Below are 27,165 nucleotides of genomic sequence, written 5' to 3'. Positions count from 1 at the left end.
TGGTCTTTTCCATCAATCTCGAAAACGTTATTTTTCCTATTTGTCCTACCTTTGTATCTACCCTCTAAAGTCAATTCTCTCTTTATAACCAGGTGATTGGATAAGGGCGTGCGCAGCAAATGTGCCCAGGGCGTTTGCTTCTATCGGTTATTAAAATGCAACATTCCTGACTTGTGGAATAGGAAGGTGTTTCGGAAAGTTTCTAGTTCCGGCCTCTCCGCTGAGCTCCTGCCCGGGACAACGCAGCGGTTCGGTTCGCCAGAGCTGCACAGCTTGTGCGCGGTTCCTCCAGAGCTCAGCCGAGGCCTCACATTGCCTCATGTTGCCAGTATTTCCATTTCTTCTCTGTAACAGCCCCTCCTCACCCTTCCCGTCACTCCTGAACTTACCGTGGAACTACAGACACTCCTCCCACCATGTGTGATGACATTACCTTGGCGACCAAGCAACCGAGGATAATAATCTCGCCTTGGGCATGTCAGGGCGTGTAGTTTGTTACTTACGGTCTGAGAACTTAACTCCGAATACGGGGAAACTCCGAATACGGGGAAGCTTTCCCACCACAAAACCGGCCGCGGTGATGCGTTATTGCTTGGTGCTGGTTGGTGTTCCCAGCATGGGTCCCGGAGTCTGAGTGCCAGCTTTCGAACTCTGCTTATTTACTTCCTCCCAGCCGAGCTCCTTTAGTACCTCGCTTAATCTCTGTAGCACAGTGCCCATCTCTTCAAAGCTTCGATTCCTCACCTGAAACCCCGCAGGGCAGTCCCGGCCTCACAGCCTTGTTCTGGGGACCCAGGGAGGTGTGTGCAGAGCGCCCTGCTCGATGCCCAGCGATGGCCAAGCGTGCCGTGACCCGTGACCTCGCTGTGCCCTGTTCCTGCTGCTCCTACTGGAGTTCACCCCAGGAGGGCACGCTCCTGGGTACATGCTCTGGCTCTCTATTCAGTGTCCCCGTCACCATCTCTTTCTGTCACCGCTGGCGGTGGCGTGTAGCTCATCTGTGAACGTGGCCGAGGGGCCGCTGTCAGGCGGGGCTGCCGTCACCATCACCGTCTGTCAGGTGCCTGTTGCAGGAGGGGCCGGGCTGGCGGCTCTGTAATCCATCACCAGTGTCCTGCGCTGTGGTGACGGCGGTGGCCCTGGGGGTCTCCTGCTGCTTAGGGTCAGTGAGAACTGGGGTCGGTTCCGCACAGAACCCACGGCGGTGACAGCAATGCCGTCAGCTGTTCATAAATTATGACAGAGATTCTAGGACCTGCTTTGGGGTTTTAAAGCCTGGGTCAGAAGGTTAATTACTTGCCTTCTGTTTGGAGCAGCTTTCCGGGTTAATAGAGACGGGCTGGGTCGCCCTCCTGTTCCAGGCTGGCATGCCCACCGCTGTGGGAACGTGTGTGGCAATAAATCACTGTCCTGGGGAATCTCTGATTTTTTAGAAATACCTGCGATCAGCCTGCAAGTAAAGGATCGGTATGTGACCGTTTGATTCTGCGTGGACTTGAGCCGCTCATTTTCCTTCTTCCCTAATGCTTTCACTAAGGGATCTAGTCATTCTTTTAGAACAGTTGTTCAGTTTTTAAAAAACAGCTATAAGTAATTCTAAATAACTACATGGCAATGAGACAATTATCAATACACAAAAATAGACAACAGGGTAATTATAAACACAAATGGAAATTTAAAGCATAGTTTTCACATTTTTTTAGAATTAGGTAACCCTCACCTGATGAAAGGGAATTCATTTTGCTGCGTTTATTTTGTAAGTGGTTGGTTTCTCTTGGAAAACGATGAGATGCTGTTAATAGCGACCTCTGTCAGTTCGGACCCCCGCCGCTGTCCTGTAGTCCCGAAAACCGAAAACCGAGGCGGGTGGATTCTGTCCGGGAGGTCCTTTCTCTGCACCGCTGACACTCACCCCGGGGCGACGCCCTGTGCTGTGCTTCTGTGACTCTGCTTCAGGGCTGGGCGGGGTTCATAGTGGCTCTAGTTTTTAGGGGAGGGAGCCATTTTCTGGGTTCTCGCCGCCCAGCAGGCCCAGTCTTGCTGCTTTCTCCTCGGCTCTGTTAGCAGGAAGCCCTGTGGCGCGGGTACCTGTGGTGCCACTGCTCCACTAGGCCATCGGGCACCCTGCCCACCTGTGCTCGTGAGCCTGGGTTCAGCAGGACTGCGTGCAGACACTCCTCAGAGCAGGACGCGCTGGGAGAGACAGTAGTGACTCTCCCACCCAAGGCCGACTTCCTGCGAAGAGCGAGCCAATCCCTACCTGGCCACCTTCCACCTACCTGCCTGCCTCACAAGCATCCCCTGGCCCAGCGGCATGGACGGCCCATAGTGGCCTCCCCTCGGTCAGAGCCCTGATGGCTTGGCCAGGGTCTGGGCAGTGTGTGTGCCACGCCCCTTGCTCCTGCCAGCACGGGCCACAGGGGCCTCACCTGGGCGTCACGCCCCCTCCAGGTTAGTGACGTGGAACGGCGTCCTTTGTACACCTGCTCAGCCAAAGCCAGGGCATCTCAGTGGGGCACCTTTTACTTCTCTCCCTGGATAATGATAGTTTTAAATTACTCGTTAGCTCTGTTCCCTTTTCATTCTGAACCTCGTTCTGTTTTGTTTGCTTCAGCAGGTTCTGTTTGCTTTCAACCAGACAGTAGGTTTGGCTGTTTGTCCTTTGAGACAAGTTAGTGCCACGTGGCCCCCCGGTCCCCCTGCTTCCCACTGACCCTCACTTCAAAATGGCAGAGGGGTGCCGCGGCTGCTCGCTTCCGAGGGAAAAGGATGTATCTTCCGCTTTTTAGTAGCTCTGACCATAGAACCCTGACCTGAAGAAAAGATTTGTTTTGATTCGAGTGGTAAAACATTTTGAGAAGTAAAGTTCCCTCCTTCAGTCACTTCTCAGTTTTATATTTTATTGCCCACTTCCTCACAATAGCGAGCTCTTTAAACTTTTAAAGGTAGAGTGTCTCCATAAATATTTCCGGAGTAAATGTCAAGTTCAGATTTTTGTTGCCTTTCTTTCAAGATGGTGTCCTCGGGTTTCACTTCTTCAGATCAAGCGAGATTCTGCAGGATTGGAGTAACAGGGCGTTCCAAGAGTAACAGTGTGGGGTGCAGTGGGGTTGGGGGGTTTCACGGCTCTTTCTGCGGCAGGAAACAGGAAGTGTTTCCACCCACCGAAGGTTGCCAAGGGTGACCGTGAGCTGCTTGTTCGGTCAGGGCAGCGTCTCTCTCCCTCCATGGCCCAGAGCAGAGGCTCCAGCTGCCAGGGTGGGGGGGAGGGTGCCGTGGTGGAACCCAAAAAGCGATTGGGTGGTGCTGGCACAATTATGTTTGTGGCTTTAATTTTCATTTAAAATGAGCCAACTTTAATGTTTTGCAACAATTTCCTTAGTCCACAAAAGCAAAATGAGCCCATCCAATGATATGTGTGGAAAAGAACTATAAAGTTCTTCTAAAGAATTCCATGCAACACGTTTATTTTAAAGTTCGACCACTTGGAACCATTGCGGAGTACTTTTTATGGAACATGTACTATTGAGGCACGTATTTTTATTTTTAATTTGGAATTTGCCCTCTCCAAAACTGATTTTTGTTAGAAAAGTCAAAAGTAGAATGTGAAACTATAACTCCAAAGTCTTTAAACATTATTTAATTTGGATTCATTGAAAGCAAGAGTTATAACTTTATTTCATCTTAAACTACATTTTCTGTGTATGTAAATCTTTTCATCTTTTCAGAGAATTATGAGAGTTCTCTGAAATCTACATAGCTTTTAAAAATATACTGACTGACAAAATAAAAGTTAAAATTATTAAAATGTCTGAAAATGGTCCATTTTTATTTTAATCAAAATCTCTTGAAATATATACATTACCTATTAAGCTTTCCGGCTTGGTTGGAAATATTTTCAAAGCATAGGGATTATTTTCTGTACACTTTTTAAATTTTGGTAGAAAATACATAAAAGTTATCATTTCAACTATTTTGTTACATCTTTTGTCTTCAAAGGCGGTCACGGCCGTTCTTGAAGAGTCTGCTGCATTTGATTTGTTTATCAGCATGAAATACAGTGTGATCTTCTGAGCCTTCTGGCCACGTGGTCAAGTGCACTCTTAAATTAAGTCCACGCTCTGATTTAGGGATGTCAAGGCTTGCGAGACTTGTCTTCATTAACTCTGTGCTCCGTAAACGTAGATCTTTAGGAGGGATTTGTGTCGAGATGCCGCACGTCCAGGTGGTTATGTGGCCGTCGTTGGATGGGTAGTAATCGGTGGCTTTTGGATCCTGTTTCGTGAACACACAGGCTCCCCTTCGCTGCCTCCCCAAACTTACGACGCTGCTTTACTACTAGTACATGAATCCTCTGCTGAGGGCCAGCGTTCTCCTCACGTCTTTAATTAACATCACATTCCATACACTAACGATGACGGCGACACATTATCATCAGAATGACCTACATTAAACTGGATTTTTCCCCCCCGTCTGATTTTTCCCTGTTGCTTTTAGCCATGTTTGCTAGAGCTTGGTGGCTGTCATTAGTGCATTTTCTTCATCGAAGACTCAAAGGGACTTGTTTGGGGACTGGGCCCGGCTCTGGCAAGGTGTTCCACGTGGCGTCCAGATGTGCCCTGTGGAAGGCCAAGCCCCCCCCCGCCGAGCGTTCTCCCCCTTTCCACGTAAGCACCGTCCCTCCCAGGCGTGCCAGCCTGAGCGTTGGGAGGCAAACCCCGTGTGACAGGATCATGCAAAGGTGAACACCCATCAAGTGCACACTCGGGTCGTGTTTGGTTGGCATTGGAAGCCGCTTTCACTCCGTGTTTTGGCCGGTTCTGAAGGCCTCGGCCAGGCCCTTCCTCGGCCCACTCCTGCCGAGGTCTCTGCTGGGCCTGTCTCTTTGGTTCAGTTTATTCACATAAGGCATCATGTCTGAAATGGTCGTGCACTTTTTAACTTTTTCTTGTCTTTCTGTTACACTAGTAAATTCGAAGAGAGAGTGCTTTTGTGAATGTATTCCTTACTCCCTTCCCAAGACCCAGGACAGTAGCTGGAAGACGGCAGGCACTCCAAAAAAATCTGTTTAATGAATGAATACATTTGCTTCACGGGGAACCCACTCTGTGGCACCTTTTAAATCAACCTAAACTCAGCTCTTTCCAGTTTCCGTCGTGTTTCTGTTTGTCCCCGGGTGTGTTTGGAGAAAACACCGGTGGGCGTTCACGTTGCCGACTTCCAGACGTAACTTAAAGAAAGGAGCAGATACGAAGAACTCACCTACATTTCCTAGTTACGTGAAAAAATATTCATGTAGTATGTTTTCTTACATGTCCAAGCTCGTGGGTTCGATCCCCGGTCAGGGCACATACAAGAATCAACCAGTGGTGCATAGATAAGTGGAACAACAAATCGGTGTCTGTCTGTCTGTCTCTTTCCCTGCCTTTCCCTCCCTCCCCCTTTCTCTCTCTTTCTAAAATCAATGAATAAAAACAAAAGGAAAGCCCCGTGAAACCACTGAAGACCCTCACAATGAACAGCGCAGTGCTCACTGATTAAAAAAGCTCATGAATACACTGATTCATATAAAATCTTTTTTTCACAAATTATTAAAATTAGGTGATTTCATTTCGGCTCAAGTATTGAAAGGAGAATGCATCAGGCCTGCTTCTGGGGACTGTCCCATGTTTCTGGGTCCTGGACGTGCTCTGGGCGAGGTCCCCGTCTGCAGGAGGGCAGCTGGTGGCCCACTGCCCACGCCCCACACAGCCCCTGGTGCGAGCGCCCCACTGTGCCCCGAGCGTGAGGGTCCCGGGTCTGAGTGCGAGAGGGTGACGATGGCGCGCGTGCTCCCCCCCGTCCTGTCCGGTTGTCCGGTTTCTGACACGGAGCCCCCTGTCTCGTAGGCGAGCGCCCCTACCAGTGCCCGTACTGTGAGAAGGGCTTCAGCAAGAACGACGGGCTGAAGATGCACATCCGGACCCACACCCGGGTAAGGCGACGTCGGTCTCGCTCCTGCTGTGAGAATAAAAACGTTCTCACTGGAAACAGTGTTTAGTCTTACACGAGGAAAGAAAAGGTGATGGACCTGAAAATATATGTTTGTATCTATGACGGACATTTGGGGAAATACACTTCTTAAAGACAAAACAATGAAAACAAAAATCCACACCCCCAAGGGGTCCCCATTGTTTGCATGGTGACCCAGTTTTTAGAAGGAATAGGAGTTACAAGTGACAAAGTTCAAATAAGTAGATGGTAACATTATAATACTAAAAAATAAGAAGTGGCTGTCTTGCCAAGCATTTGCCAGGAACCTTCTGGAACAGAGGCATCTGTCAGCCTGAGGCCATTAGTGCAAATGAGTAAGTGTGTTTGCAGGGAGCCGTTGAAGGCGGGGTAGATTGTGGGGGCAGGCGGCCAGCAGGGCAGCTTGTGGCTTGTCACCTGTGCCTGGTGCCGTCTCTGTCTGTCCCGGGGGCTCTTTGTGCCTCCGCCCACACTGTCGTCACTGTGTCCTAGGTGGCTTTTCCAGACGCAGCCATTGGCCTAACAACCCGCTCCGTTCTCTGCCCACCGCTCCGTTCTCTGCCCACCGCTCCGTGGAGGGCGCAGGCAGCCCTGTGCCTGGTGGGGGCTGTTTCCCACAGCTCAGCTGGAGTGGGCCCCGCCCACATCCCCTGCAGCCTCTCTCTCCCCGCACCTTTAACGTTCAGCCCTTACGAGCTTATGGTCCATATGTAAATGACTTATTTTTCACATTTTAAGAGGCTGCCTGGCCCCCTAAGAGCCGTTCGAATTCAGGCCTCCCCTGGACCTCACGTTTTACCTTCGCAGTAAAATAAAAACTCGAGAGAAAACATGTGGTGGGAGTTACAGCCGTTCCAGGGTCAGGGCGCTATAGCCTGGCCCAGCAGGGCCCTGGGCCGGACCGAGGTGCCGGGTGTGGGGGGCGCTGGGAGAGTCCTCCTGCGTTTGTGACGGTGAGAGAGGAGGCTCCTCCGCGCACTGCGGCTGATCTTCCAGGGTTTGTCCTTCCCATGTAGACAGCCACATTCATCTGTATGACTCTCAGGAGCTGGAGTGCTTGCTACGTATAAAATTACTCCTTAAACAGTAAAATGACTTAAATGTGCGCATTCAAAATATGTATTTCACAGTGAGCCTTGTTGAAGAGGTTTAAGTGAGTTTCAGTGTAGTTTACTTATTTTATACGTGTGCGAATAATGGGTTTGAAAGATGCCAACATACAGGCAAAGGGGCCCTGGTCCCTCCTGTCAGAGCTGGTGCTGTATTACCTGGTTTCCATGGTTACTGCAGACAGACATGGTAATACCCCAGAAGGGGCTGTTCAAGTCACTGCAGGAAAAAAATTATCTTTTGGGTTTTACCCAAGAAACTGGGCTATTTCAAATTTAAATCATTTGTTTTTTGCTTTTTAATAAAAGTTTATTTTAAAAGTTTTAATAAAAGTTTATTAATGAGACTAATAAAAATAGTTAAAATAAATACAAAGACCAGTTCTCATAGGCCAGGGATGATTCTGGGCCTTCACATCTATTAACCCCTGTAAGCCTCACCTTTCGCAACTCAGGCATCCTTATGGTCCCTTTGTCAAAGTGGAAAACCGAGGCATGGGCAGGTAAGGGGCAGGGTGAGATCCAAGCCTGGGCCGGTGGGCTACAGAGGCCAGCCCCTGGCCTCCTTCTACACGTTTGCCTCTGGTTCTGTTAAACCTTCTTGGTCTCACTGACTCTGGTCTACTTTCCGTGTTTTTGCAAACAGACGGTAGCAATGATGTGTACGTCTCGTGTGCATTCGAATCCTGGAGCCTTAACTCAAGGACCCTGAGGCCGCCTCCCGGGGCCCAGGGGCAGGCGGCGCACTCACTGTATACCATGGGGGATGGGGCTCTGACCCTCGGGCTGGGAGTCCCAGGGCCTGGACCAGAGTGAGGGGATTGCAGGCAGACTCCTGCGCTGTTAGGGGGAGGAGCCTCAAGGGACACCCGTGATGATGCCAGCCTAGCAAGCGTTGCCTGCAGCTCTCGTTTAATTTTTCTCTGCGTGTGCCATTTAAATTTGCGCGCAGACAGCTCTGGCTTTGAAATCTTGTGTCCTGAGCATCAGATAAATGCAGAGATCGTTTGCCTATCAGGGCAACTTTTGAAAGTGCATTAAGGTTACGAGCTGACGGAATCAAATTAGTATCAAGAACCAAAAGAGGCGTTAAAAGACATCCTAGAGGAACAAGCTCTGCAAGTTCCTGTTTCCCAGTGTACGTTGGGCTCTAACAGACTGCGTTCAGAACAGACCCCTTTACGCGGGGACCCTTAGCACGTCCGTCGGTTTCAGTCTTGCGTTCTCATTGCGTTCCGATCTGCGGGCTCTGATCCAGACATTTTTGTCCTATTTCAAGAGCCCGTTTTAATCCAACATCAAAGACTGTGTCATTCAGCCAGTCACATCTTTCAGAAGGTTTGGCATGTCCACATAACACTCCCCACCCCTTCGTGCATCCTGGGGTTCCCACCTGGCCGCCTCGGGGGAGGAGCACCAATCCTGCCCTTCTGGGGCTTGTTTATGGGGGGCAGCTGGGGCCCCGAGTGGGGGAGGCCATTCTGCTAAAGCCCTAAAAGGCTCAGCAGTCATTTTGTCGTTGAGAGTCCAGGGTTGGTGGTTGATTCCTTGCCTTCCCTGGATGTTCTTGGTATTTGGTTTTCAGCATGTTGACGGGGGGGGGGGGGGTGTTTTCTTGGTGTTCATCCTGCGTTGTTGGGGGTTTCTTATCAGTGAGTAATAGTAGTTTCACCTGTTTTCTTCCAACCCGCTCCTGTGGTGCCGGCCTCGCCCTCGGGCTCCGACACAGGTGAGACAGCTCTGGGCCCGTCTCTGTGGCCTGTGGCTCACCTGCTGGTCCTCCACCTCAGCCTGCACAGTGTCTTGTGATGTGTGGTCAGAAGGTCGTGCAGCTGTGCTCCCTGGCTGGACGGGCCAGGATCCCCGCCACGTCCCCAGCCTGAGCGGAGTGACGTATTTGTAGCAGCCGCGGCACGTGAGGCTCTCTTCTCCCACTTCGTGGCTGTAGGCCCACGTGCTGCTCGGGAGCGGATGAAAACAGGGACCTTGCACTCCGTGTCCAGGTAGCGCCCGCTCCAGGCCTTCCTCTCTGCCTGGGTGATGCAAGACACAGTTCTGGGGTGGGGGCAGGGCCTCTGCGGGGGCAGGTCTCACAGGTGGGGCACCGTGGCTTGAATTGAAACCAGGACTTTCAAGCCACCTCAAGGGCAAACGTGAAAAGTCCTGGGTCTTAACTTTGGGCTTGGGCTGCTCCCGGCACCCTGCCGGTGCCAGCCCCTGCATCGCTGCCCTCTTGGTCTGGAAGGTGGCCCCCCCCCAGATCTAACCAGACATCAGATGTCAGCGGCTTAGCTGCTCCATGTCACGGGCTTTGCTTTCCTGGTCTCAGACACCCTGAGCCCGGACACGGTGCACGAGGGCACGTGCCGTAAATAGCCTTTTTGTAAGCATTCAGCTCCAAACCAAGTGTTGTTTGTGACCACCACCGCGGCCGGCTGCCTGTCTCATTTAATTGCTATTGGTTTCACCACGAAGAGCACCTGGACCAATCAGAAAGCTGTTTGCGGAGCTCTGCCTTTTGAACGCCACTTCTCAGTCCACGCAGGTGCACAGGTTTGAGGGGTCTCTGTTCCCAGCTGCCCTCCAGCTCCGTTTGCGGGAAGAGCCAGGTCAGTCCTCACAGATATTAACATGCAGCCGTCGCCAGCAGTTAAAGGAGCAGCGGGTCTTTTATGCTGTTTGATGGTTCACTCCTTCGATGAAACTTCCCGTCCCCCACCCTCAGGTGGTTCGGAGGGCTGGAGGGCGTGACCACCGTGTGCACGAGGCACTTGGTCCTGACGGCGTGAGCACCGCCCCCTCCCCGGGGCTCCAGCCAGGCTGCGTCCCCAGGTCCGGGCACGGCTGGGTTTGGCCACGAGCAGAGCGGCCTGACCAGAGTGTCCAGCTGGCAGACGACGTGGTGCCGGCCAGGGTGATGCTGCAGGTAAAGGAAGAGTTAGGTCCTCATGGGGGCGCAGGCGGGAGGAGGAGGAGGGAGGCTGGGGGCTGCAGAGCCAGAGCTGGAAAGGTGTGTCTCATGGTGGGGGGTCAGTTCGGAGTCCTCCTGGATGCATGGGGAGGCCTGCATGCCAACAGAGAGAGCCCAGGGGTCAGGCCAGGTGGAGCTTTGAGGAGCTTCGGGAGTGGGGGATTTGCTGGCCCAGGTAACCCCCGGGCCACATGAGCGGGGCGCCTACAGCTTGTCAGGGTAGCTGGACCATGGCGGCTGAGGGTGGGGTGCGCGCTGGGGTCCGCGTGCAGCCGAGGGGGGCTGGCCTGGGGACCTGTGTGAATCCTGGCAGCGAATGCATTTTCCTTGGTGTGACGGGCTCTATTTTGAGTGGGGAGGTGACAGGATCAGCCTTCTGGAAAGGCTGCCCTGAGGTCATGTCCAAGGGGGTATGAAGGAGGCGGCTGCAGCCTGGCCACCTGGACAGGGAGCCCCGCCAGGTGGCCCTGGGTGGGGCATGCCCCCAGCGCACCACTTCCCACCCGCTCCGGCATTTCTTCGGTGTGTGAAGGAGGCAGCCCTTGTCCTGTGTCTTCTTTATTTTTAACCCTCTCCCGCCTCCTCCTCCTCCTCCCTGTCGGGCATCACTTTCTTACCACCTCTCTGCCGTGGGCGTATTTACTGACACGTTACTGTACTGTTGCGTTAGCCCGGTTTTTCCTCTTCCGCGTCATAGTTTTCCTTCCTTCCATTTTTCCTTAGAGCCAACTTCATTTATTCATTCAGCAATGGAATAGTCTTATCATCTTACACTCGTCCTCATCGTAGTTGTGTGGACTCTCTAAACAGATCCGTGTCGCTGTAGAAAGGGCAAAAGCTCTGAGCCGGGTCCAAGCCCAGGGGAGCTCCGCGAACTCAGGAGGGAGCTGGACGCTTCCATTGTTGAACCACGTCTTTCCCCAGCGGGGGCAACAGCGTGTGGTGGGAATGCTGGGACGTGGGGAACGGCAGGTAGCTGTGCCTGAGGGAGGCCCAGGCCAGTTCACTGAACCAGCTCCAACTGGGTCAGCAAGCGTGATGGCGGGTTTTCAGGGGGAGGAGCAGAGGTGAGGGTGGGCGGGCCGTCTGCTGAGTGTGCAGGGGGGAGGTTGTGCTGTGTGGCTGGAGAGGCCCTGGCAGTTTCCCCGCCGGGTGGTGCATGTGTAGGTGGCAGTGGGCAGTCCAGGTTTGTTTGTCCCCTGTGAGCAGAGGGAGGAAGGACGCGATTAGCAGTAACCTCAGGGAGTTTTTCTCCCACATCTGGGTACATATGTGGGAGAGAAAGCAAATAAGCCCCCCGAGCAACCCTATGCCCTGAGATAGCTTTCTCCTCACTTTTTATATGATGAATTTTTACATTACAAAACCTGCAGGTGAAGACTAACGAAGTTCTAACTCAGTTAGAACTTAGTCTGTGCTTGTTACTGTCATCACTGTGTGAGCAACATTTAAGCCCTCGGCACTAAAATTTCTCCATAGATCGGGAGCTATTTTGGGTATTTGTTGAACTGACTAGAAAGTGTCAGTTAATCCTGAGTGTCACGAGGGGGCTTCAAGTCAGTGGCGTTCCAGCCTCAGCGTCATTTCCCGTGGCACCGCGGTGGAAACTGCCGCGCTGCTGCGGTGGGTCCCGTATCCAGTGGGGCGTGCGGGGTGCGGGCCGGGCACCCTGGTCAGGGCAGCCTCGCGCCCTGGTGGGCAGCCCGTCTGTAGTAACCACGTGCACGTTTCCGTGGCGCCCATGGAACTCTGCTGTGAACTTGGTGTGAACTTGGTGTATCAACATGGAGCACGCATAGAGCAGTTTGCAGATTTTGCTAAGACAAAACTCGGCACACATTAGCATGTGGGCCGGTGGCGGCTTCGCCAGCACGATGCTGTTATCTTTAGACTTAATAACACACTTCAGGATGGAAGGAAGTGCGGCCGTCTGATGCGCGCCGAGAGATTCTCTTTGTTTCTGAGACACGCAGTGTACAATTAATTTTTTAAAGTGGGATCGTTATTCTTGGGAAAGTGATACATTTTCTGTGCTATTTTCCCTCTGAAACAGAATTTTATATTTGTCTTGTACTCCATTCAGGGGGGTTAATTACTAAAGTATCCTAAGAATCTTGAAATAAAAGGCCATGTATTTATATGAAGAATCTTGAAATAAAAGACCATCTGTTTATGTTAGTGGGTTTCAGGAACGTTGCTATATTGAGAGATCCACACACAGTTCCCTTTCTTCATAAAATCGCCCCGGTTATATTTTCGTAAAGTATGCCCTTTCCAGTTTGAATTCCATTATTCACATGCATACTTTGATAACGCATAGGAGAAAGGTCCATATAATACATGAAATACCCTGTTGAAAGTTATTATGGGCCAAGCATTATGACAAGCAAGCTCGGCAACACAGCGGAACGTCTCCTGTTACAGACGAGGGAGGCAGGGCTTGGAGAGAGAGGGGGCCCGTCCCCAGTCACATGGCTGGTCACGGGCGCCTGGGAGACGGAAATTAGATCCCTTCGCTGCCCACGGCTCTATTTGTCATTACTGTGTGCACAGGGTCAAGACGTTGTCCAGGGTTCCGTTCCCATTGGACGGACCAGTCTTTTCCAGAAACTCTGAAAACGGGGGCTGACTTCTCATTCGGTTCAAAACCAACCGGCTGCTGCTCCTCAGCTCAGGTGGTGCTGTTCCCATAGGAACCGGCCCCACGCTGCCCCTTGCCCCACACTGAGGGGTTTCCTGGGGTGCAGAGCTTTTGGGGCCGACCCAGGACTGGCCCCGGGTACACGGGGACAGTGGGGCATGCTAGTCATGGTGCTCGGAAGAAAGGAATGAGACGTCCCTTCTCTAGGGACACGCGAAGCCCCACACGTTCAGAAGCTGGTTGGTAGAAAGTCACCATTTTATGTTTAAAAAGTGAGCTCTGATTTGTCCTGGGTCCTGTGGGTGATGGCAGCCATTTCATTCTGGGGGTCGGAAAGGTATTTTGCAGAAGGCAGCACCCCCCGAAATTACAGTTTTCGCAAAGAACCCGCCCATTTGTGCATGCAGATGGAGCTCAGGTGGGGAACGGCACGGTATCAGAGGAGGAGAAAGAGTGAAGCCGTCGCTGCATGAATAAAAACTCTTCTGCGGGTACCTCTGGGACCAAGAAGTGGGGGCAGCTGTCAGGTTTGGGAAACGAAATTGCCCCACTCCCTCCAGCAACCCTGTTGGGTCGGCTTCTTCTTTTTCTGACCTGGGCTCACTGCTCTTTTGTCAAAACACTTCACAACCTGTGCACATTCAAACCTGGCACGATCTGGGCCAGGATGGCAGGGGACCCTCGCCCGCACAGGTGAGCAGGTGGGTTTTCCCAGCGTCTCTGAGGTTGGAGGGGACGCTGTGCTTTGAGCTGCCTGCCCTGTGGGCCCTGGGCGGATCAGAGACTTGACTCGTATCCATGGCCTGCCTTGTCTGCTCCTGCCTGCTGCTCGATGGCTTTGTCTCACCTGCTGACGTGAACTTGGCTAAAGTAAATGCTCTCTCAGCTGTGGGTGAATTAGTTGCATGTGTGATAGTACCTCTCTGCTGTGTTCTTATTATTTTTGAGGTTGTGTAATGGGGTAAGTATGTCATTTCTTTAGATGAGAGACCAAGTCTTCTCGGAGGCCTTGCATTTACATAATTCCTCTCTCCTGTGGACCTCGGCTTCGGCTTGACGGTTTTGTTCAAAGATGGATTGCACTTGCCACCGGCACATATGTCGGAAAGCACGCTTGTTATTTGGGAGCAGGCAAGCTGCACTAGTCGATTCTCCGCGGGCATCAATCTCTGCACCCCCCACCGCGCCCCCTAAAGCGGCAGGGGTGTTTGATGTGTCCCCCCTGGTTGCCGAGTAGCCCCGAGAGCTCAGGTCGGTGCACAGGTGCACCTGGGCTCTGCATCTGCTCCTCTGCCTTTGTCTGTGCTTTGCACACCTTGGGGCACTTCTCAGGCACGAGGGCCATGTGTTCAGCTTGTTTCCCCGCAGGTCCTAACATCACCTCTCGCTCAGTGCGCGGGGGGCGTTAGCTGGTGCATTTCCCCTCAGTTACATCGTGTCACAGCAGGGATTCTCTCCCCTGCTGTCAGTTCACCTGTCAGCAGAGCCGGAAACTTCGGAATTAATGGGTTTGCGAGCTACAAGTACTGGGGCAGGTGCAGCAAAGGGCCTTTTCGGAGGACGTGGTTCCATTCCCCTCCGTGAGTCTGCCTTTGCTGCTGGGCGACTGTGTCTGAGACGGTGCAGGTTCCGGGAACATCCCCCTGGTGAACGAGGCTCCCTGGCCACGCAAACAAAGAAAACCTGAGGCCGTCCTAACCGTGTAAGACTCCGGTCCCATCAGCAAACGGGCTGGAGACGGTGTGTGACACATGGAGAGGCAGGCGTGTCAGCCACCTGTCTGCACCTCGGCGTGCATCCCGATTGCTGCCTTGGACACGTGTATGCAGGCATGTGCGTATCTGTATGTGTACCTGTGTATGTATATTTACATCGTCCCCGTGTCCTCTGTATTTTTGATTACATTTATTTTTCTTCTACTTCTTTCCCGTATGCCCTTGTATTCTCATTATAATTTATATTTCAGAGTTTGTTTTACAACTTTTTAAGATGGTGAGCCTAATTTTTTGCTTATAAAATTTCCCTGTTTATCCATTTGGCCTTCTTTTGTAAGATTTTTGAGGAAAAAAAATAATCTAAAAACAATTAGTGATTATGCAGGGAAAGAAATATCTAAAGTTTCCCTTTAGTAATTTAGATAATCACAGTCTTTCACTTAACCACCACTTCCTTTCTCCCAAGGATTACAAAGAACACTCCTTATAATGCACAAGTCTCCAATTGTTCTCAGAATCCTCATCAGCAAATGTGTTTGCGGTTCCCCTGAGACCCCTCCTGTTGGGGAGATTCGCTGCTGTCCCAAAGAACACTCCCACCCCTTCACCCCGCCCCCTGCTTCAGCCCCCCACTTCCAGAGGGGGCTCCTTCGAAGGTGTGGTGCGTTATCCTGTTGACAGCACCCCTGATGGGGAGTTTTTATCCCCCGCTACAGTCTTATGGTTCAGTCTGTGCGAGAGGTCTTCTTGGCCCCCCAGGTAGGGCTGGGCAGAGCTGCCACGCCTCGAAGTCACAATACAAGGTTCTGAGCTGGCTGGGGGAGGCTTCGCCCGCTCTGTGCCAGCCAGGCCCTCCTCCGACCTTGGAGCCAGTGGTGGGGGAGCTCGCAGCCACTCTGTCCCCACACTCTGTGCCGTGGGCTCCAGAGCTGAGTACAAAACAAGGCCCCGACGCCTTCCTGTTCCTGCTCAGAGTCTGCACAGCACCTCAGTATAAAGTTGTGCTCTGTTGATGGTGCTGATTTTTACTGTTCTGTGTGTGAGCCGCACCATTCACCTTCCTGCAGAGAGTGACCCTATTACCCGTGAAGCAGGCCCCATGGTGCTGTGCGGCGTGGGGCCCTGCCCTGTGCACCTGGCTCTCTGTCCGCTTCCCTGAGGGTGGTCATTTTAAAGGTGCGTTATTACTGGGCCATGGGCGTGCTTTGCTCTGTGCTGGAAAGAAGTTCCCAGGCCGGACTCCGTGTGGGGGGTAGGGGTGGGGGGTGGTGCCGTGTGTGTTGGTGGCATGCAGCGGGCACGTGCAGCTCCGGGACCCTCAGATAGATGGAACGCGTGCTGAGGGACGCAGGCCGGTCCCCATGCCCTGTGTCACAGCACAGGAGGCCGCGCTCGGACGCTCCACTCCCTGCGCCTGCGATTCGGTGCGAACTGGATATTTTATGGGGCTGGGGGTCACTGTTGGACCACAAAGCCAGCTCAGAAGAGAACTGGCCACCTCCAGGGAAAGTGGAAAAATCTGGAAATGTCAGCATGGGCTTCTCAGTCTCAGGGCTGAGCTCTGGTCAGTGGTCAAGGCCACCACAGGACGCTGCCTGGGGCTCTCCCAGTCTGGGAGGATCTGTCACGTGAAGACCTAAGTGAGGGGGACATGCGGACTCGATTAAGCAGGAGGCCTGCCTGCTGGGGACACGCATCTGGGGGACTGACCCGGGCGTGCTGGGCGGGGGAGGGGCTGCGGTTCTGTGGCGCACAGCTGGCCGGTCCCCGGAGCACCGTGTTGTCCCCACACACGTTCTGAGACGGCGTTTCTGATTTCTGATGGCTGAGTGTTTACATGACCCATCAAAAACAGTCCCCCAAAAGGACAAAACATCTTTGGAGTGGAAGGAGACTGGTGATGTTTTAAGTTTTAGAATAACATGAAAGCATTTAAAAAAATTTTTTTAACTTGCCCTGACCAGTGTGGCTCCATTGGTTGAGTATCATCTCATTAAGCAAAAGGTCGCAGGTTCGATTCCCGGTCAGGGCACAAGCCTGGATTGTGGGCCCCGTCCCAGTTGGGGCCCGTGCGAGTGGCAGCCGACCCGTGCTTCTCTCCCTCTCTTTCTCCCTCCCTTCCCCTCTCTAAAAATAAACGATCTTTAAAAAAATAAAAATTATTTTAACGTTTCATGGGGAAAATTTCAAATAGAAGCAGAGAGTGAGATAATGAATCCCCAGGGGACCTCACCCAGATCCAGCAACAATTCATCCCTTTTTCATTTATTACCTCCCCGCTGCCGCACCACACACCTTGGCGTTTGTACGTATAATATTACAGTGACACTTAATTCAGAGTTCAGATGCCGTTCTGATGGTAGGCATCCTTTTGTGTCCGCGGTATCAGAGCATTTGTTCTCCGTGTTTGGATCTTCAACACCTGTGACCAAAGACGTTTTTGAGACGAATACTCTTCAAAGTGTGGCTCGAAGACCACCCCAGCCCACAGACCCCATTTCCGGTCTGTGAGGAGACCAGGAAGTGCTGGGAGCGTTTATGGTGTTTTGGCCTTGCGGCACCTCTGGGGGTGTGCTCATTTTTTAGGTGTCTCACTTCCATTACGTTTTGCAACGTCAGCAACACATTGGGGAACCACAGTCTTTCCCTACAGGAAGTTTGAGAAGCACTCCTCTGTACAGTTCTGTGACTGGGTCCCATGGGGGACCTGTGGCATGACAGTGGGGGTATTTTGAGTCATCACAACTTGGGGGGCCGTGGGGTGTGCGGCGGAAGCTGAGTGAGTGCATGGAGCAGCTCCCTGAAACAGACCAGGAGCCGGCCCTGAGTCGGGGGGGGGCCGGGCTGAGACCCCTGCCCTGGGCCTGGCCAGGGGGAGGCTGGAGAGCGAGCCGGACTGGCTGTATGTGAGCTTTCCCTACGCTGGGAGCTCCGTGTTCTGCAGGTGAGAGAGTTGGAGGATTCAGTAAACGACTTTCCCCCGGATCCTTAAAAAATATGACGGAAGCGTTTGAGTCACAAGTTGCCTATTTCATCTGTGCCGAGCTTTGTCGTGTGTCCAGTGGGAACGAGCCAACCACTGCCATGGCAGCTGAGAAGACGCAGAATCGGACACTTATAAAATTCCTGTGTAGTTAGAAATTTTATGCTTAGGAAATTCTTGCCAAATCTCCGCTTCAAATGTGGTTTTTTAAGATTTTTAAAAAAATTTAGAAATAGGAAATGATTATCCTGCAAAAGCCATCATTTCTGTGAACACGAACAGGGTAACTATTTCTAGCTGTATAATACTTTACGCTAGAAAACAGTGAGCAGATGCAATGAGTTGGGGATAAAAGATGATTTGTATGTCCTACCACAGTTGTGCGTGTGTGTGTGTGTGTGTGTGAGAGAGAGAGAGAGAGAGAGAGAAAGAGAGGAAGACATTTATTTCTACACCTGATTCCTCAGCCTCTTCTCTCGCATTCTGCGTGACGTCCACCCCGCTCATGAGCAGGCTGGTTCCTTCACCGTGCGTACACGCTGGCCCTGCGACCTCGCTGAGACACAGGCAGAGGAAGTGCGTTCACAAAAGAAAGAACAATGGGGCGGGCGGGGGAGGGGGGCTTTGCTCACAAACCGGACCTCCTTTCCGCCAACCCTGCTGCTGTCACTCACAGCGCTGAGGGCTATGCCCGCCCTGGCCGCGCTCACCCAGGCTGCCTTCTGTTCGTGGCTTCCCGGTCTTTCTCTCTCAATTCTGTCGGGCTCAGGCTGCCACTGGTGCAAACAGATACTGCGTATCATTCATTCCGGGACTTCCTGACTCCACTTACCTTGACCTCTGACTGCAAGGGGAAAAGCTGACTTGCTAGATGTTCTGTTTCTACTTGATTGTGGCCTCATGTGGTACCGACCGTACGGGATGTCAGGATTCTGTGCCCATGCGTGTGGATAATCTGCCCACAGCCCGGCTAGTCTTCGGGCGTGGGTACAGTGGGGGGCATGCGTCTTTCCCTCCTGGCGAGCCATCCTTAACAAGGAGGAAGCCTCCGTCCGATGAACCATTTCAAAGAACTTCACCGTAGCGATCCCTGCACAACGGATAAAAAATGTGCCTCGGTTTGTACAGAACCCTCTCAAATGACATCGAGATTTACTAAGTCAGTTCATGTTGGCAAAACTATAACATTAGAAGCTCCAGTTCTTTTACATAGATGGGCCTTAACAGCACGGAAATACGACTTTTTATTAATTACGCTGCAAGGCGCAGAGCTTAAGTCCCACCTTCTGGGTGAAATCTGCCACGCGCAGCTTCATCAAAGCTGCACCGATTAGACGTGATTAATTTGGCCTTTGGTAGATCACGGTTTAACTGACAAGTAGGTTGCCTCCATTTGGTCACGGTCCCCCAGTCCTGATGACAAAGGGCGAGCTATTTGTCAGTGCAACTGTGTAATCACTCAGAATCAGAATTAATCAAGACGCTAATCACTTTGTGTCTGGTTACTGCCGCTAACGAGTTACAGGTGTAGTCCGTGCCGCGTGTTGCACGCAGAGGCAGAGTTACACGCTGGGCCCGTCGTGCTCCGTGGATCTGACAGGTGCCCCGAGGAAAGGTTTCGTCACGGGGGAGGGACAGAGGAGGCGATTCGGCCGCGGTTCACGTTGAAGTGATGATGGCGTCAGGGTCTTCAGGAGCTCGGCGGTGGTGCCTTGCGTGGTGCTTGCCAGTGTCGGCACACTCTGGACCTGGTTTTTCGTGGAGACAGGAGGGCTCTGCTGTGGGGCACACCGCCACAATGCTGGGGCCCTGGGGAGGATACGCTTGAAGTGAGATCAGGGACTGGAAGGCGTCGGCATTTGGCAAGCGGAGCTGCTCAGGACATTTACCTGTGCTGGGGTGACTCCTGGCTAGGGAAGCAGTTCTTCTTAGAGTCTAACCTCAAGCATGTCTGCAGTTCAGATTTAAAATATGGGCTTGACCAGAACACCCTAAGGCAGGAGATAAACTTACAGGGCCTTTGACTGAGAGGCTCCTGGTGCAGAAGCACACACAGGCTGTTGGGGGTCGGGGGGGGCCTTCTCTCAGCCTGGGGCCACAGGACTCTCACAGGTCGGGCCACCAACGGTGACTTCCGGTCCCCAATTCCAGGAACCGCGGAGGAAACATGCAGAGCCCCAGATAGCAGCACCCGACTTCCAAAAACCGAAGACAATGTCTCGTCAGGTTAAGAAAACCACATGCGTGCCTAGAGTATCTGTTAAATAGGCATAAGCAACATGAGTAGTATATGATTGTATAAAAATTGAGCAAAAATAACCCCTGAATATAAGCTTCTAGAAATTAAAAATATGATCATGGAAATTAACTGCTCAAATGATCCTATTAAGTAGCAAGTTAGACCGAAAAAGAATTGATCACTTGATTCTAAAGAAGTCCCATAGAATGGGACATAAAGGGGGAAGGTGAAGAGAGGCCGGCAGACATGGGACACGGGGCCCCCTGCACATCTAATTGGCCAGGCGGGCTTCGCTCAGCAGCAGAGGAGGGACAAAGTCACGTTCAATCCAATGGAAACAGTTTCCTCTCAGTGGACCCTCAGAAGGCCAAGTATGTGGAAAGCGTGAAACGTGTACAGCCGAGCCACACTGATGGTAGGAGAGTAATCCCGTATTAGACATTGGAAATGAGGGGGCGTAGAGAATGGGGCTGCACGTAGCAGGTAGGACTGCTCTGCCGGACAAGTCATTTGGTAGGAGGGGCGACATGTAGGTGAAGCTCAGGTTGTGTTAAACGTGCGTGGTAGCAACGTGAAGGGCCCCCACTAACGGTAAAAATAGACTCCATCACCTCTGTAATAATGCAGGGAGAAGGATCAGTCCGAACCGTGCCAGGAAGTAGAGGGGGGAAAACTTAGAACCAAGCCAGAAAAATAGTGCACAAAATAAAATGTTAGAAATATATTCAATTATATTATTAATGGCAATGAATAGTATACTAATTATATTATTATAATAGTAATTCTATTTTATAACAATGTAATAAATGATAAAATAATAAATATTAAGGAGCAAAAGGAGCAAGACTTGCTATCTTAAAAGAAGTGGTATAAATTTGAGTCAAAAAAGAGAACCCCAGTTGTGTGCTGTGTACAAGAGACGCCCTTCACGCCTGAGGACACAGACGGGAAGTGAAAGATGGCTGTGCGCTGGTTTTATTCTTTGCCTCTATTTTAATGGAGGTATAACTGACGATCAACACCGTGCAGCTGCAGGCGGACACGCGTTCACACGCTGGTGTGTTGCGGTAGGATCGCCTCCTGGTGTGTGCTGCACCCCCATCGCGGCACCAGCACGATTACGGTTTTCTGGGGTAGGGAGGACACTCAGTGTCCCGTCCCTCAGCCACTCCCAAGTCCCTCCCCCCGTGCTGCTGACCCTAGTCACGGCGCTGAGTGCTGGCTCCCCACGCTCAGCCTCTTCCTGCTGCAGACAGGTGCCCCCGCCCCGCCTCCGGCAGGTGCTCATTTTGAGAAGCTGGTAGAGCTGCGTTAAGACCACGTTACCATCAGGGCGAAAGGGACTATTGCAGACAAAGAAGATCACTTCAGGACGCTCAGAGGCCCTCTCTTTCCCAGGAGCACCTTAGTTTCACCTTGCACCCGCTCATCACACGCATGTCCCTTGTGGGCACCCGGTGGGAATCTTGCAGTTTGCAGATTGGCAATAGCACTGCCCGTGGGAGGGGTGACGGGTCGGTCACAGCAGAGAGGTTTCCGGCCGTGCTGGGAAAGTCCAAGGCGCAGCCCCACTTCTGTGTCCATGCCGGGAGAATTAACCCTGAGACCCAAGGGAAACCGGAGTCCAGGCCACAGATCGGGGCGACCTAGGTGGCCTTTTGGAACCCAGCATCGCACAGGTGCGGGTTCCTGTGAGGCAGGCAGGTGGTCGGACGCGGGACTGGGGCCCCTGAGCCAGGGGCTTGCAGACCGCCCAGCAGCTGTGAGGATGGCTGGTTCCCCCCAAATTTAAACACCCCTTGTGACCCTGCTGTGGCCTCCTCCGGCCAAGGGCCCCAGGCCCCGGGACTCACAGTCTCTTCCTTGACCACAGGAGAAGCCCTACAAGTGCTCCGAGTGCAGCAAGGCCTTCAGCCAGAAGCGAGGCCTGGACGAGCACAGGAGGACGCACACCGGGGAGAAGCCCTTCCAGTGCGACGTGAGTGGGCCTCCCCCACCAGGCGGGGGTGCGGGTGTCTGAGTGTGCGCGCCTGTCAGGTGTACAGTGTCAAAGGGCCCCAAGACACAGCACACCTGACATTTATATAATGTCAGTAACCAGCGTCCCCCCGACGCATTTAAATAAATGAGTACAAATTAACTTCTTTATAGTGCAACACGCTGCTGCTTGTTTATAACTTACAGTGGGTTACTCTGTATTGGACCCCTCCCTCTCTGCACAGCTCGGCCCGCGCCTTCCTGTGTTTCCTGTTGTGGGGAGGGTCACGTCTTCCCCCCACAAACACAGCGTGCTTTTTCTCTGCTTTCGAGTTCCCCAGCCCTCTCCTCACTCAGAACCTCGGCTTCCTTTCCAGCAGGCTTCCTCTCTGCACATTCATGATTCCGTCCAGGGTGTTTGCATGGGAGTTACACACACCTCACGTCACATCATGGGAGTTACACACGCCTCACGTCACACGGGAGTTACGCATGCCTTGTCACACAGGAGTTACACACGCTTCATGTCACATGGGAGTTATGCACAGCCCACGTCACATCACGGGAGTTACACATGCCTCATGTCACATGGGAGTTACACATGCCTTATGTCACAGTGGGCGTGCTTTGGAGGAATTTCACGTAAATGGAATTTTTGTGAACGCCATCAAAGTTGGAAGGAAAATGTGGTATTGTAAGAATTCCATTTCACTTCCTTTTATGACCTGAGTGAATATGCCTGACATCTTCTGTGTAAATGTGATATTTTAATCGGCTCATCTGATGTGTGGAGAGCTGGGGGGCGAGGTGGCAGAGCTGAATGAGTAAGCGTGCACGGCCCCTCCGTTAGAGGAGCGGTATCTGGGGAAATAGAGTCAGAAGGTGGGTAAGGATGTGGGATGAGGGGAGGGGTCGCTGGTGACACACGTATGGCGCCATTCAGGGGGTTAAATAGGAAACTGTCAATTCAGTCCATTACGGGGAGAAAGACATCATTTTTAGGAGTCATCTCCTCGAGATGTCTACATACAGTGGGGGGGGGGTGGGCAGTGCAGAGGACACGCGTGAAGGGCAGGTAACTCTCGGGAGCTGTAATTAGCTCTCCTCCCCCTTGAGCGGGCTGTTCAAGCCCACCTGTTTTGGGGGCAGCGTCCCCTGTCGGCCCATCCTCACAGCAGGAACAGCCTGACGCCCTGTACCCCGGCGAGCTGCTGCGGCCCGTGGGCTTCTCAGTGCCCGGTGACCCGTGTCTCTGGGTGTCTTCCAGGTGTGCGACCTGGCCTTCAGCCTGAAGAAGATGCTGATCCGGCACAAGATGACCCACAACCCCAACCGCCCGCTGGCCGAGTGCCAGTTCTGCCACAAGAAGTTCACCAGGACCGACTACCTCAAAGTGCACATGGACAACATCCACGGCGAGGCCGACGGCTGAGGCGCCGCCCACGGCTCCCACATCCCTCTGGCCGACCTTTAGCGTCTGCAGACACGTACGCAAAACAAAACAAAATCCTGCTTTCACCGAGAAATGGCACAAATGCAAAACAATCCCTTCGCAGCCTTACGACATACTCCTTGTGCTGTGTTCGTGTGAAACGGAGAGAGCCCGGGCGGGGGGGGGGGGGTGCTCCGTGGCCATCTCTGTAGTGAAGTTTATCAGCCCCCTCCCCACCGGTCCTTTTTATGTTACTGTTACGTCTGCACACGTGCGCACGCTTTGTGCACGGGCTGGTCGTCTGTGACTCGGCCCTAAAGGGACGGAGAAACCCACGTTCTGCCCCTGCGGGTGGGGACGAGGGCAGCGGTTTCAACGTCCCCAGAGTGACAAGGGGGTAAAGGTCGCGGTGACCAGTTCTGTGACACGCACCCAAGTCGGCCTGACTTACCGTCTCCCTGCAGCCGGTTAGTTTAAAATAAAGAGGTATTTCAGAGCAGAAACGCCCACCGCAATAGCGCTCACGCCCAGCAGCTCTTAGGAAATATTACTTGCTCTCGCCATTCTGATGCAGGCACATGGGGCCTGGGATACTTTGAGAAGATCAATGCAAAAGGGAGTCACGCTTAACTGTTTACCAGGCGGGGCCTCGTGGGTCTACACGGGTTGTCTTTAGAAGGCACCCACAAGCAAACACGCGTGGCTGGAAAGGGAAGCGGAGCGGGTTGTCAGTGTTGGGGGCCTGACGGCGTGGCTGGGTGACGTGGCAGTGTTGGTGGTGACGGACCCCCAGCCCACCCCGCTCACTCCACAGCGTCACCAGACGTGTGCCCACGGGAGGCCCCAGAGCAGGAACGCTCCGTGTTCCAGCATCTCGGCAGTCGTGGTGCCGGAACACTTGAATTACCCTCAGCCATCCTGAACTACTAGGAATCCAGACTAAAAAGTACCAACCTGGCGGTCGTTCGGGTTGAGATGGTCACCAACACTTAGGGGAAACGGAAGCAAGGAGCCTTGATTCTTGCTTCAGGTTACATTTCCATAAAATACTCCAGAGCGACGTCGAAGGAACAGCTTGCTTTGGGAGAAGATAGGGGAACATGGGGCTGTGATGTCAAGCGGCACAGAGAGGAACCCAAAGCCAAAATAAACAAACAAAATGAAGCCCCAATGCTGGGCCGTTATACTTGGAGCCCACCCCAGAGAGAGGAAGTGTGGCTCTGAGAAGTGACTGGGTTCCAGTGATTTAGGGAGAAAGGTTATCTGAGGACACAGTTCCCGTAGGTCAGGAATCTCGTGTTAGAATTATGTTCATGCTTAGTTGCAGTTTTGAACAACAAAAAAAAGATTCAACGTAGATATCTAAGCTCTGTAAAAACACTGACTGTGAAACTCACCCGAGGTAACTGTAAAAAGCGTAAGCTCCCAGATCGTAGTTTCGGGGATCTCCAGGTGCGGCTGTGTGCGGCGTTTTGTAGCTGAGATTACAGCCCGTGGTTTGTGAGAGCGGATGTCGGTCTTGTTTCTCCCGGGTCACTTGTTCCCACGGGGTATTTGTAGAGCCCCGGTGTTTCCAGGGGACGTGGTGGCGGTGTGCCGATGCCTCTGAATATAAAAGGACAGCTGTGCCACCCGGCGGGGTGTGCTCTCTGGCAGGTCTGCACACACCTTTGGGTGCTGCCTGCTCTGGGCGGGTTGCTCCCGGTCCTGATGATGTCACCAGCGTGAAACTTGAAAAGGAAGCCAAACACTGATTTTGTGTGACCTCAGTGACTCACAGTTTCTAGGGCTGCTGGGGAAATGACCCCCGAAGCCACGCGTTGCCGTGCTGTGGAGTAGTGTGACCGGGAAGAGGTGTCGGCTGTATCAGGCTGAGGGGTTGTAGTCGAGGAAACCATTAGAAGAGGGTGTGGGAAGCCCCGCGTGCTGTCTGTTCTGGGCACGGAATCCGAACCGGGTCCGAGGAGGCAGGTGTGTGTTGTCCCCTTCCATCCAGAGGACCCTTAGGGAGAGCCTTTCACCAGTGAGCGTTTGTGTCCTGCAACTGTGACGTCACCTGGCAACAACAAAAAGATGACTTGTTTTAGGTTCGATTGAGAATGAGGAGCAAAAATCGTCACTGAGGAAGGGACGGCAAGCTGGGGTGCAGGTACCCACTTCGAGGACTTTCTCGCCTTCCTGCTGTGAGAGTGTGGCCCACGCACGTCCTGGGGAAAAGGACAAGCCCTCGGGTACCCATGAGTCAGGGCGCAGCCCCTGTAAGAGGTGGGCAACTGTACGGAGGCTCTGAGCATCGCCAGTCAAGGGGTGTACGTAGCGAACTCTGTTTCCTCACTGGCTTACGCTGTTCTCCTTCCTTTTCTCCTCCTCCTCCTCCAGTTGTTGCCGGCTAGGGAGGGTGCTTCATCGACGAGCCGTGGTCAACAGTTGCAGCGTAGTAGGAGTCATCACTGGAGATTCAGCCCTGGGGCTGCGGGGGACGACAGTTCGCATGCTGCTTCTGAGAAACATCTGTATTGCGTCGCGTGTGTGCCTGGTGTGTGCACGTGTGTGCGTGTGAGTGTGGGGTGAGTGGGGGGAGTGTGCATGTGAGTGAGTGTGGGGTGTGTGTGGGGAATGCGTGTGTGTGTGTGGGTGTGAGTGTGGGAGTGTGTGGGGGGGTGTGTGCATGTGAGTGAGTGTGGGGTGTGTGCACATATTCATGCACTTGGAGAGCTTTAAACAAATATAAGAGAGTTTTAAGTAACACTAAGCATTTTCTTAGGGTTTCATTCCTGGAAAAATTATAATGGCCTCAAAATGAATTTCCCTTACTGAATTTCAGAGAACCCAGGGTTTAAACATGTCTTTTAAAACACCCTGCAAAATCCAGGTGAAAATTATTTTTAATGTGTTCTCCACGTGCTGCATGACAGCAGACTTTACAGCCTCCATGACTCCTGGGTGAGGAGGGCTTACCCGGAGTCGGGTCCTTCAGGTCCCCAGGTGTCACGTCAGGCTTGTCTCTGTTACCGTCTCTGGCCCAGGCCGTGCCGGAAGTCACAGTGTCCAGGCAGGCCTCGTCCTAGGACCCCGCTCAGAGGGGAGACCACAGTGTCTGGGCGTTTGTTCAGGAGGCGCTTAGTGTGGCTGCTGCAGCTGACACTTCCCGGGAGATTCTGTGGGCTCCTGGACTCAGCATCCGCCTCCATCCTGCACTTGCAGTCAGTACCCATTGGCAAGTTTCCACACAGAGAAATTCTCTACTTTCTGTCCCCATAATGCTCTGACCTTCTTGTCCCTGACGTAGCCCATGCCACTCAGCATCAGCTGATAGAGACCGTGAGCGAAGACCTGAGCCCCACACGTGGGGGTGGAGGAGAGAACGCTTCCCCCTGAGCTCAGCATTGAGGTAGGCTGCCGGCTGGGACCCCTGCAGTCCACACTGCTCTGGAGTTCCCTCCGCGCTGCGTGCGGACAGCGCGATCACCTCCGTAGGAAGTCTGACGATGCCTGCAGACGGCAGCTCACTAATAAGTGTGCTTGGCAGGGCTGTAGGTCACCAATGCTTACACGCAAGTCAGTTCTGCTTCCATATGCTAGGAATGAATAATCAGAAAAGGAAATAAAACCAAACCAAACCATTCAGAACAGCATCAAAACTGCAAAATACTTTTGAGATAAATCTCATAAAAGATGGGCAAGATCTGAAAAGCACAAAATAATTACTGAAAGACACTACAAGATTCAAATAAGGAAATATACTCTGTTCATGGGTTGCAAGGCTGAACAGTGCTAAAATGATAACTTTTCCAAATTGATCTATCCCGGCAAAAGTTTCCGTAGGCTTTTCGGTCTGTCTAGAAATCAAGACGACGATTCTGAAATTCACGTGGAAACGCAAATGGTCAGGAAGCGCTGAGCCATCTTGAACAGGAGTAAAACGGGGGACGAGTACTACTACCTAACTCAGTCACAGTAGCCCAGACAACTCAGCACAACGTAAGGATCAGGGACATCCACGTGAAGACAGGCGTAACTATTTTGGGCAAGGGTGCAAAGGACGCTGATGGAGAGAGGGCTGTCTTTGCACCCAGTGGGGCTGGG

General features: G+C 52.6%; 1 protein-coding gene across 1 annotated transcript in view; it reads left to right on the top strand.

Moving 5' to 3' along the window:
- The window catches only part of PRDM5 (PR/SET domain 5), an 83,432-nt gene extending 60,226 nt beyond the window's left edge, over nt 1-23,206 (top strand). The window contains exons 14-16 of the mRNA XM_053911638.2: nt 5,889-5,974; nt 21,544-21,648; nt 22,915-23,206. Coding sequence (XP_053767613.1) covers nt 5,889-5,974; nt 21,544-21,648; nt 22,915-23,079 — 356 coding nt within the window. The 3' untranslated portion in view covers nt 23,080-23,206. The remainder of the gene's footprint in view (nt 1-5,888; nt 5,975-21,543; nt 21,649-22,914) is intronic.
- The last annotated feature ends 3,959 nt before the right edge of the window (nt 23,207-27,165 follow it).

This window comes from Desmodus rotundus, chromosome 9 (assembly GCF_022682495.2).
Source record: "Desmodus rotundus isolate HL8 chromosome 9, HLdesRot8A.1, whole genome shotgun sequence".
In the NCBI taxonomy this organism is placed as follows: domain Eukaryota; kingdom Metazoa; phylum Chordata; class Mammalia; order Chiroptera; family Phyllostomidae; genus Desmodus; species Desmodus rotundus.
This window is presented reverse-complemented; position numbering and strand designations above follow the sequence as displayed.